At 26.5% G+C, this 12,364-nt stretch overlaps 1 protein-coding gene across 12 annotated transcripts in view; it reads left to right on the forward strand.

Moving 5' to 3' along the window:
• The window catches only part of LOC126859344 (serine protease inhibitor 3/4-like), a 29,950-nt gene that overhangs the window by 15,447 nt on the left and 2,139 nt on the right, over positions 1 to 12,364 (forward strand). The window contains exons 8-9 of one of the 12 annotated variants that reach the window (XM_050610504.1): positions 3,553 to 3,707; positions 4,855 to 5,070. The exons of 5 other annotated variants lie outside the window; for them this stretch is intronic. In XM_050610504.1, the coding sequence (XP_050466461.1) occupies positions 3,553 to 3,695 (143 nt within the window). In that variant the 3' untranslated portion in view covers positions 3,696 to 3,707; positions 4,855 to 5,070. Of the gene's footprint in view, positions 1 to 280; positions 1,192 to 3,552; positions 3,708 to 4,055; positions 4,427 to 4,854; positions 5,071 to 6,018; positions 6,286 to 9,548; positions 10,216 to 12,364 lie in introns of those variants that run through there. 6 more of the 12 variants (XM_050610503.1, XM_050610500.1, XM_050610501.1 and 3 more) reach the window with 6 other exon arrangements.

Raw genomic sequence — 12,364 nt, forward strand, 5'->3', positions numbered from 1 at the left:
CGCAAGTTCTTGGTGACATGATTATAACTTTGTTTTGGGGAGATTTATCTACCAAATGATAAAATTTGGACATGAAAATTTAGAAAAATGCGACGCAAACGCTATTAACAGTAACAATCAGTAGCAAATTGCGAGAGAAAAGTCGAAAGAGAAAGTACTTTCGCAAAGAATCAAATTCGCAATATAGTACAAAATACAAAGCGTACATTCGTGCACTGGTTATATTGATGAGAAAGAATGCCGTTGATGCGACATCTGATTATTGATATTTTGTTCGCAGCTATTCTAATCGTGCCACTTAGTAGCTGGACACCTCCACAGCTACAAATGAAAATAGATCGACCGTTTTATTATTATATTCATTATACCAAGGAGACATCGACCCTACCTTTGTTTGAGGGTCGTGTGAATGTGCCAGAAGTGTAATAGATATTACGTGAAGAACTTTCAATTTAAAAATTTTGTTTCATTATAGTTATTAGCAAATTCATAGAAAGCAACTAGATAAAAAGATCATTTAAACATCAAATGACGTTATTTGATGTCAAATGAAATACATTTGCTACCTAAGTATGTTCTCGATATCGGCAAATATTATTCACAATTTTAATAGGACTTTTATTTTAACTGAACATTTATTCGATCTCGTTATAGCAATGCAATCTTGAAATTTGAAATTTTTTATTTGTGTATGTAATCTTTCTACTTTTTTCATTTTCGAGTAACATGAATCGTTTATTAATGTATAACGTTATATATGTATACTATATATTTGTATTTTAAAGTAAAGAGACAAGATGTTTAGTAAAAATTAATAAAAAAAAATGAGATATGTATCAAAGCTGTGTCGACATACATTCATGAACGGAGAAAAAGTTCTTGACAATAATCAGATGAATATATAAGCTAACACCAGTTACACTCTGTTCATAATTATCAAAATTTCTTGTGAAAGCATTTGGATAAAAAAATTATACAACCATTGGTATAACAATATTTCATATATTCAATTTACTAAGTTATTAACTTAGTTGTTAAAAGTTGGAAAGAAATCACAAAACTATATTTGACCTAAATTGAGTGTTCTATTATTATATTCCTCAAAACGAAGGAACATCGTCCATATTTTTATTCGACGGTCATGTAAATGTGCCATAAGTGTAATAAATATTATTTAAAATAATCTAAAAATTTTAGATTGATTGTGTTATATAATATTTATAGTCTTTGTTATGGTTCTTTTATTAGCTAGACATTTTTAGCGATTTAGTCCATCGAATTATGATAACGTGATTTTAAAGTCTCAAATTTTTTCAAAATCAAATAAGCTTGAGAAAATTATGATAGGGATATGAGGGATTGTGATATTTTTGTAATCATAATATATGTGTAATGCTTTTTATTTAGTTATCAAATGATATTTGACGATGAATGTTATATACATGCACGTTTTTCTATTAATTCCATCTTTTGTATAATTATACAGCTTAATAAGCATTTGTAAAATAATCAATAAGAAGTTAAAACGTTGGTAATTACGCATATTAGAGACATATATATTTTAATATATTTTGTCTTGATATATATATTTATTATCAAGGATACGGTCCCCTGAGTAACTTTTAAAAACTTTTAGCCGTTGTTTATTATTTATTAAAAAGTTATTAACCAAACAAATTTAATTAATAGAACCAAATTTTCTGATGTCTATATTTAAAAAGTAACATATATATTACTGCGAGTTATATTTTTCTCTCCTTCCCCGAGGAGTTATTTACTTCGAATAATACTTTACACAACATATATAAATATATATAATATATATATATATATATATATATATATAGATGTTACTAAAATGAATAAAAAAAACCAAAACAATTATTTACCAGAAAAAAATCTTTAATAATATCCTTCTTTTCGTTAGCCGTTACACTAATTTTCTCCCTTAATTAAAGATTAAGGATTAAGAATTTTTTTCCCCTTAATTAAGGATTAAGAATTTTAAAATTATATTATATATATATATATGTATATGTATATGTATATACATATACTTTGTGATGTTAGTAAAGTGATTAAAAAAAAAAATTATTTACCAGAATATATGTATATATGTATTTATGTTCTACTATAACATCTTTTATAACATTACAATTGCTTTTTTAAACTTAAAAGGTTCACAAAACATATATGGAACATTTATAACATGTGAAAATTGTTGACTTGCTATCATGATTAAGCGAATCATATATAATGAATTTCTACACGATTCGATACGATTTTCTACATTCTGTTTACAGTTATAAGATTTTTGGCCGGCTCTATTTTTATAAACGAGCCCCTAATACTGGACATAAATCGACCGTTCTATTATTACATTTGTTATAACGAGGAAACATCGTCCATATCTCTGTTTAAAGGTTGCGTGAATATGCAGAAGTGAAATAGATTTTATTCTACAAAGAATCGATTTGAAACTCTCTTTAGTAAATAATTATATTATTTATAAGCAAATTCATAAAATCTTCAATATTAGTCAGCTATTGTAGTTTTTTTTAATCGGATATTTTAATTATTGGTCAGTCTAATTACGACAATATTATTTAAAGGTCTTAAATTTCTTGATATTTATATAAACTTATGATATTTGTCTGTAACATTTTTTATTGATTTGTCTAATATATAGCTATTGTTTAACTCTGAATAACATGACTTTATTTACTTTTCGCCTTCTATAGTTAAATAATTACAATTATGGTGGAATATGTAATGATAAAAGAATATTAAGCTCGAAATGTGGCAAATTTCATAAAACATATATTTTGATATAGACAGTATAATAGTACACAGATATAATAAGCGATTTTTTTATTTATGTATACAGTTATGAGAGATGCGTTTGTCAGTCGGCAAAAGTCCATAATTAATATTCGACATAAATCGTTCTTTTATCATATCTGACATTAGTAATCAAACGTATCTTTTTTCAAAGCCCATGAATATATGTATCCGAAATATATTAAGTATTGCTGATATAAAAAAGAATGATTTTTAAACGCACTATATAGATTCTATCGTCAAAATGAATTCATCGGAAAATCGGAATAAAGGTATCTCGAAATTGTGACTATTTAATGATTAAAATTAAATATCGCAATATCATTGTATATTGTATTTTTAATTTCTTCATTAAGTAATTTTTCATAATATCTATTTTATATTATAAACAATTATATTATTGCTCCATTTTAATTTTAATAGTTTTTGTTTTTTTTTTTATTTTGATTAGGTCTTAAAGAAACAATAGACTTGCCGCTTCGCTTTTGATGTACGTTTCTCTTCTATTGCATAATTATTCCTAATTTTATATATATTATAAATTCTGTTAAATTCAATAAATATTATTATTAGCAAGAGATTATGATGATGCATGGAAAACGGCACGGACAAAGCGTACATTTATGTTTCATACAAGCAAAAAAGATTTGATGAGAAAGTTCCTTAGTCGAATATATCAAAGCTGATGTTTGTATTATATTATGTCTGCAGCTATACTATTCGAGCTAGCTAGCATGCCCATACAAGCAGAACCATTAATTTTTGACGTAAATCGGCCGTTCCACTATTACATGAAATATAACTCATCAAATGTGATTCTGTTCGGAGGCCATATAAACGAGCCGAAAGTCTAGATATTGAACAAAGTAGGCTATCACAAGTTAATATATCTTATCTAGAATACGTAAACTAATTGCTTAACTTGATTTTGCTTTATATTTACATACATATGCGCCTATATACAGATAACATATAAGATTATACGCAAACATAATATGTGCCTGCAACGAGAAAAGAAAATCATTTAGTTACTAATGGCAAGATGCTTCTCACAATAATTAAAGATTTATCTTCTATAATCTCGATTTTTGACATGCATTTTTCCAATATAATATGAAAATATCAATTATTGATCGCTTTTGTCGAATATGTGTTAAGTTTGATGATTTAAATATAAAATATATAATTAATATCCAATATCCATTTTTTTCTAGAAATCAAAGTTATAAGGAAATCCTATTCCAGGCCATTACGATTTACTTTCGATGTCAATAGACCTTTCTACTACATCATTAAGCACAATATTGTTCCACTCTTCAATGGACATGTTTCGAATTGAATTGAAGAGCCGATTAAAGAGAGCAGTTTTCTTTTTTGTTTTTATATTCTCTTAGATTTTAGATGATAGCGAGTGAATTATCATTTATATATATATATTTTTATTTGTGTTTGATTTATTAGAAATAACTATTTTATTAATTAAGCGTTGAGAGCATGTATACGTATTAAACAAATATTAATCGATTATCTCTGTTCTTTAATTAAATAATATCAAATATGACTAAATATATACGTATATACATTATTTTCTTGTTTTATTAAAGGCACACTCCTCTCAGAAGGTAAAGATTTGGAAAAATAATCCTGCCGGAGATATAATTATTAAAAGACTTACAGAAAAATTATTATTACTTTCTTCAGATTTCTATTTTCTATGATTTTAATCAGATTTTTATTTTAGCAAAATAATAGAATCGATACAATTTCTATTTCAGCGATATCTTCAGCATGATATGACAAAATAGGCAATACACATATAGTTTTTGTACTTCAATTTTCTAATTTTTTATTTTTACTTGATTGCAAAAATCCTACGATGCGGAAAGAATTTTGGCATCATCCATGTTCTTGCGTTCAACAAAATCGCTTTAATCGCGACGATAGCCCATGACAAAAACGTCTGTAAGCCGACGTAGTAGTTCCCATGATTTGTGGTCTTGATTTTTTTTCTAGATGTAACATTCTTTCCGGGATTGCCGGCTCCTCCACTCGTGCCACTAGTTTTCAACGCGGACAGACCCTTCTACTACGCCATTAAATACAACATAGTATCGCTCTTCGTCGGATTCGTCGTTGAACCTTCAGCGAGTCCTTGATATTTTTCCAGATTGCGTGTTGATGTTGCAAAGTTACAGGATTATTCAATATATCATCGTCAACTCTCTTAAATCGCTTTGAAGCAATTCCTTTCAAATAAATTAACAGTCTTCCTGGAAAATAAATATTGACATGAAATTAATGAAAAATGTTTTAACAGCTTCGTGTAATAAATAAGTCATTATTTTGAAATAACAATAATAAATAATATCTTTTTTGCAACAAATTTTTTAAATATTTGCTTTCACTCTTTAATTTGTTTTGACTTTTTTTTCAATGTGTGTGAATGTCTCCATTATACAGATATTATTGAGTCATCCATTTTTTTAGATCTTTAATGAAACAATAAAGTCATGAGGCCTAGTTTCTTATAATTCTTCATTCAATCACTCATCATTCTAAATGTTTCTTCTCATATTATTCGTAAACAGTTTAAATCTTTGCTTTTTTTTTTTAGCAAATATGTGTTTTACGCTTTAGTTATTTTTTTATCTATTTTTCTTCATATTGCAACGATATCTCAATAATTCTGGGAAATCCAAATTTGATCTGTTTAATACGATGGGTGAATCATTGGGCACTTTTCAATAGCTAATCATTGGAATAATTGTCATTTATCGTAAGTATATATACCTTTTGATTAATGACAATTATCTGACTGAAAAGAAATATAGTGGCTTTGGGAGCACCCCGTATTAACAAGATAATATCTATATCTGGGAGCACTTCGTAATATCTATACAGAATGTAGATATAACGTAGTTATCCTTTTTAATTGGAGAGATATCGCAAAAAGATTGGTGACTCTTGCGATAATCTCGAATCTGGTATCATCGCTAGTTAATGTACATTAGATGTAGGCTAGACATCGCGTATTGTTTCATATTCTAGTTTAGTAGAATGCATGCTGATATTTTTGTTGTGTCGTCTTTCTACATCACAGAGGCAAATAAAGAAATAATCATAGTGGCCCTTGAAGGTCGGCATTACCGCGCGATCAATCCGATGATCTGTTTCCAGGAGTGCAGATCGAACTACGCTGTCTGGTGATAACGACTACCGTGAAAATTGATCGTCCCTTCCTTTATAGTATTGTCAGGGTTCATCGGGAGACCGGAAACAGCGACTTTGTGCCGCTATTCATCGGAACAGTTATCGTACCGACTTATTAGCGATCATAATATATAATCATTCGCGTGTATAAAGTACACTTAGTTTTTGATAGATCGTTTGCATCTAAAAATAATATTTTACGCCATTTATAAATAATTTGGAAAATTCCCGCTGAAAATATACTAACTAAAGTAATGAGAGTATATTAACTATAGTTTGATTAGAGTTGATCTGTTTAATTTTTATCGTTGGTTGATGATATATTATATTTATATTATAACTACTACTTTAATACTTTTCGACTTCTTATTAATATCGATATAAAAATTCTTGTACTTTCTTATCCACTAAATTTTTTTAAATATTGATATATAGACATATTACATATATGAATATACATTATAAAGCCTAATTAATCGTTAACAATGCCATTAATATTTAAATTTGGGATAAAAGCTTGGTTTTATTTAACGTTCTTTTAACAAAATTTAATCTATAAGAGAGATAATCGTACATGTATATAATTTTATTAAATGTTTTTTGTGGTAAAATTTGTCGCATGACAAATTTTAATCAGAACCACAAAAAACTATTAATATTATATTAATATTAAATATCATGCGATAAATTTTAATGATAATTAAGCTTTTTTTTATAAAAATGAAAGCATTAATGATTTTTTAGGTGAATTATTTTAATTACCAGATTTATAGAGAACAACAAATATTTTTACACATCGATTCTTTAAAACCATTTTGCACAGTGAAGAGAAATATTACGAAAATGCTTTATACAAGTACAAATAGAAGCAACAAAACACACAACACTTTGTGTGTTCGTTATGTTCGTTTTTCGTGTGAAATTATTCCATAAAAAATAGAGTTTGCAAATAATATATATCTTTTTTTTATCTAACGTACATACAGATATAGAATCATATATATGTACATAATATGTACATACATATAGAAACCAAAGAGATAAAGAGAAAAATATTTAATCTCTACCATTATGTTCAGCACTTGACCAATTTAGTCATATCTAGTCTACGTATTATCGTAACATTAATTAGTATATATATAGAAAATATATATCAAGAGAATTTGCCACGATTATATATTAAAATATTATAATATGTGAAAATAATATATAACTGGTGATCCATTTGCAATATATTTTTGATTGTTAGAAATCATAAATAAAAATTCAAGCACTAAATAAATAAAATAATTCTTTGTTTTTCTTTTGTTATATATATATACATATATATATATATATATATATATATATATAACACCAGTATATTGTTAAGATGAATATTATTTGTTGCATAAATTTCTGTCTATTAAACCTAATTTTAGTTTAACAGATTTATGGTTACTATCACGTATTGATAAAAAGAAGATTGTATCGATTTGTTTCAAGCATAATACTTGAACTTCCTATTTTGCCACGAAGAATGCGAATCAACCATCCATTTATATTATATTGTGCAACAATCAAAACAAAACGCCAAAATTAATAGCGTATTTGTAATAAAATCAGAATTTAAGTTTATATATTCTTTCTTGATATCTATATAATTTTCATTGTATTTATTTGAAAATTTTCTTGAGAATTAATTGACTTTTTAAGCCATGTAGCAATGCAACTCAGTATTCTCTTATTTCGGAAAGATGAGATTATTTCCAAATAAGATTATCTTCCTTCAAAGAATGACAATTCGATCATTGATATAATATTGCAATAAAAGATTCAGAATGCGTTAAACTTTTATTATTTCCATCTACCGTCTCTGTATTTCAACAGTGTCCTACTCTGTATTTTTCTCTTATTTATTTTCTCTCTTGATCTTCCTACTTAGCTACGTTACATTCGGATTTTATTTTTTTTCTACTATTGATAAAATAATATCTTCTTCCGCATCTATGCATCGCATTTACATATCATACACATCGTTCTAGTATGAGTTGACAAATGAATTGACAAATGAAGGCAGTTTTATGCACATTTATTATATTCATTCAATTGTATGTTTCAGCAATCGTCATGGATAAATTCTCGATAATATCAATTTCATCACCAGAGATGTTTTTGATCGATCATCCGTTCATATATGTTATCGTCAAGATAGATAGACATTCTAGAAATCTCAACGTCATTACGTTATTTAATGGGTTCATTCATAATCCGTAAATCGACTATTGTTTATCATTGTTCGTCATTCCGCTCTAAGTTTAGATTTACATTACATAAGTTTAGATTATATTATTAAATGTCTTTGCATGCATCTAAAAAATCAATCATTAAATCATTAAACCAACATCTGAAAAAGAATATACTGAATTATATACATTGTGCTTTCTTTTATTTATCCCGCTAAAACAAATAACGGAATTTGTTATTTTTCAATTTTTCCGACCTTTCAATGTTCAATAGCACGTTGGTATTTATCATAATCTTGTAAGTATTTTAGCCATGATATCATTATCATCAGAATAATTTTGCGATATTAATTCGATTAATAGTTTTTATATTATCTTATGATTAACATTTTTGCCTCCACACCCATATTTTATAGGAGCAGATGTTTTCTTCAACGTTAATCGCATTAAAATTAAAGTTCCGTCGCAGAGTAACTATGACCAAAATCATAATTGATTCTGCGATCGACAAATCTCTCGTAATTGCAATACTCTTAGATCTACAGATTAAAATGAAATCATTATAATTGCATTTGTATGTATTGCATGCTATCAATGTTATGCATGATAATGTGTATACATAAATTTAGAATATATGTTGCGTGTGTATGATTGTGAAGTTTGCAAATGTACTCTTGTTCTTTTCTTTCATTTCTTAGTGAATCTTCTAACGGCATATGTTTTTATAGCAAAAATACCTAATAGCTGCTGCGTTTATCATCTTTGTTTCCTTTTTCTCGAGACATAAATAAACATATCATCATATTTTGTGTTTATCATTTACTTATATTTCAATTATATTAAGAAAAAATTGAATAAATTAGCTACACTAAAAGTTAATAAATCTAATTCATTTCAAGATTCTCACGAACATTGCACAAAGCATACTTATCTATATTATCTTTATATCGAACTAACTTTTTGATAGTGATTTTATCACAAAATTTAGAAAAAAGAAACTGTACACAGAAATCTATGAAAAGAAAATTTTTTTATTTTATAGGGCATATCTTTATTTTAGCTCACAAAAACAATTAATAATATTATATTTTAAAAAGCTAAAAATTCTTTGTGGAATGTCAAATTCACGAATCTCAAAATGTATTAGATTTATTAATTTTTGGCTGATCTGTCCAGTTCCTTCTTAAAATAATCGCACGAACAATGATAACGATATTTGATAACAAAGAGAGGAAATAGATTCTCGCCTCCATCAATGATACTTTTTTTCAGGAATTGTCGCGATAGCCTTATCTTTGGACTACAGCATAGAAATCCCTATCGATCATCCGTTTTATTATTCAATCGTAAAACTCAATCAAAATCAAGAGTCTGGAAGTCAACGCGTCGTGCTATTTTCCGGAATTATTGCTAAGCCTGAAATTTAATATTCTTAAAATATCATATATCGTGCCAATTATGACCGTTGCTTAGGATTATAGCAATCATTGATATCTGATCAGTCATTATATGCACATTATTATACGTAATTACTTTATGTCTATATACATATACATTCAAAATATTGTGTATATATTTTATATATTATTATTTCTAATTTTTTCGAATGATAAAAACACAATATTTTTATAACTAACTTTACACTATGCCTAACAATTTTTTTAAAAGAAAAATTAACGATATCTTGTAAATATTTAATATTAAAAAAAAACCCATGGATATTATAACGCTTTCTATAAAACATAACAAAAAAAAATTAAATAGTTTCCAAAACTTGTACACTGATCATATATGATTGTAAAAAATATGTGATATATAATAATTTCTTTATATATAAAAGCAAATAATAATATGTTTAAAATTGTATTAATTAAAATAGTTTATAATTTAATAAAATATTCGTAATATCATTATTAATAAAATATTTTTACTAATAGAATATTTACTTTGCTATATTTTATTATGAAATTAATCGCAAATAAATTCATTAAATACTCTGTGCTATACTTTGTGCTACGTGTTAGTTATCTTTTTTCTTTTTAAATTTTTATTCAATTTTATTCAATTTTCTTTTTTATTTTTATTGCAATTTTTGAAATTTCTTTCACATTTCTACATTTTTTCAAAAATTTTTTTTCTTCTTTCCAATATCTTTCTTTCTTGGGAGCACACGTGTCTTTATGTTTGATTTAATTATTTCACAAGTATATATTTTTTTATCATTTATTATATTTTGCTCTCCCATGTATAGTAAACAAAAATCAATAAAAATTGATTTTTATTGATCATATATGGTTGCTCTGTGAATCCTAATGTGTTCCAGGAATGAACTTGGTCTTCAAAACTATTCAAGAAGAAGGAATATTCATAGTTGATCGTCCATTTTTCTATAGTATCATCAAATCAGTCGAATCTAAAACAACTTCTAGTTTCTTATCATTATTTAAAGGATATATCGTATATCCTAAATAATAAATAATAATAATGACATCTATATCTTTTCAGAATACTTCTATTGATATTTAGATAGTGCTATATTATTATTAAGCAGTGCTGTCAATGTACAAATATTGCGTGTTCTATATTTCAATAGTCTTCTAATGTTTCAATAATGTAATTAATTAAAGCTGCGCAAAAAACTTCGAACCTGGCTGCATCTTCTGAATGTATCGAATTTCTCAATTATTTTTAATACTTTAATTAATTTTTTTGAATAATATATATTGCATAAATTGAGTAATTTTTTATGATTGCAATTGTATAAAAATATCAGAATTTGTAATACAAAATCGATCATCATAAACATCATCATTAAACAACTAACAATTTTTAATTATTAAAAGAATTGAACAATAATAAAATTTAATATTAATAAAATTTACGTCACACGAGCCGAAGAAGAATATCTGAAAAACATATATTGCTTGAACGGATCATAAACTTAAGATTTATAATAATATTGAATTTACAGGATAAGTAGAAATGTATCAAACAAATCGCTTGTGTTATGAGTAAAGTGATGAACAATCGTCAGCAAGTTACATCGCATTGTTTAACAATTTATTTTAATTATCTCCAATGTGCGATCCAGACAGATCTACCGAGTTTTCGTTAGATTATCCGTTCACGCGCGTATAATATTGTCAAATATATCACGAACGTGAAGACAAATTCCTCTTTGATAAGATTTTAATTTTTTCGAATACATAGTAGAGTTCTTTATTTACTTAATTGATATATGGAATTTTTATTATAAATATATACGTATGATCAAACGCAATGTCTATTCATTATTACAATATATGATTTGATGTAAATTACATATTCAGAGAGAAAAAAATGAATAGTACTGTATTTGATTATTTTTATATTCATCCAAGAATTGTGTAAAAATAACTTTTATAATTTGACTGTAAAAGTAGTCATACATTCGTTGGCATAGCACAGATTATTTCGCCAGATGTCTCGTCTCTTTTTGAGCGTCTAGTGCATTGACATCGATAAATTATAACAGTTATCATGTCACATTATCTGTGAGATGAAGCAGCGAAACTGATAAGTTGTGAAGTATCTGAGAACGAAAATTGATAAGAGGAAAGGTATTATGCCATTTGAGATTTTACACTAACATAAATGAATAATTGTTTCAGAAGTAGAAATAGAAGAAATTCCAGATACTGTCCACATAGGACACTTGGAATTTAATATGCATCGTCCGCTTTTTTATTACAGTATTTTCAAGTCAACTTTTAACCGTAATGTTGGAAATAATATCATAAGTCTGTTCGTTGGACATTTCATCGAATCGATTGTATGATGATATTTTATAAGTGTAATTTGACTAACATATATTTAAGAAAAAAATAAAAGTACAAATTAGAAAACTAAAAAAGCACAATTTCGATTGTGTATTTGGCTGATCGAAATGATAATAAAAGATAATAAAAGATAAATGCTTGTTAATGGGACAGTATACATTATTGCTTCTTTACGATTATTTAATTGCGTTACACGTATGTATATTTAAGTAACTTCCTTGTAAAAAGCATGCGAATTGAGCAATGACACAAATCGTTGCATAGTTTAAA

Source organism: Cataglyphis hispanica, chromosome 3 (genome assembly GCF_021464435.1).
Source record: "Cataglyphis hispanica isolate Lineage 1 chromosome 3, ULB_Chis1_1.0, whole genome shotgun sequence".
In the NCBI taxonomy this organism is placed as follows: domain Eukaryota; kingdom Metazoa; phylum Arthropoda; class Insecta; order Hymenoptera; family Formicidae; genus Cataglyphis; species Cataglyphis hispanica.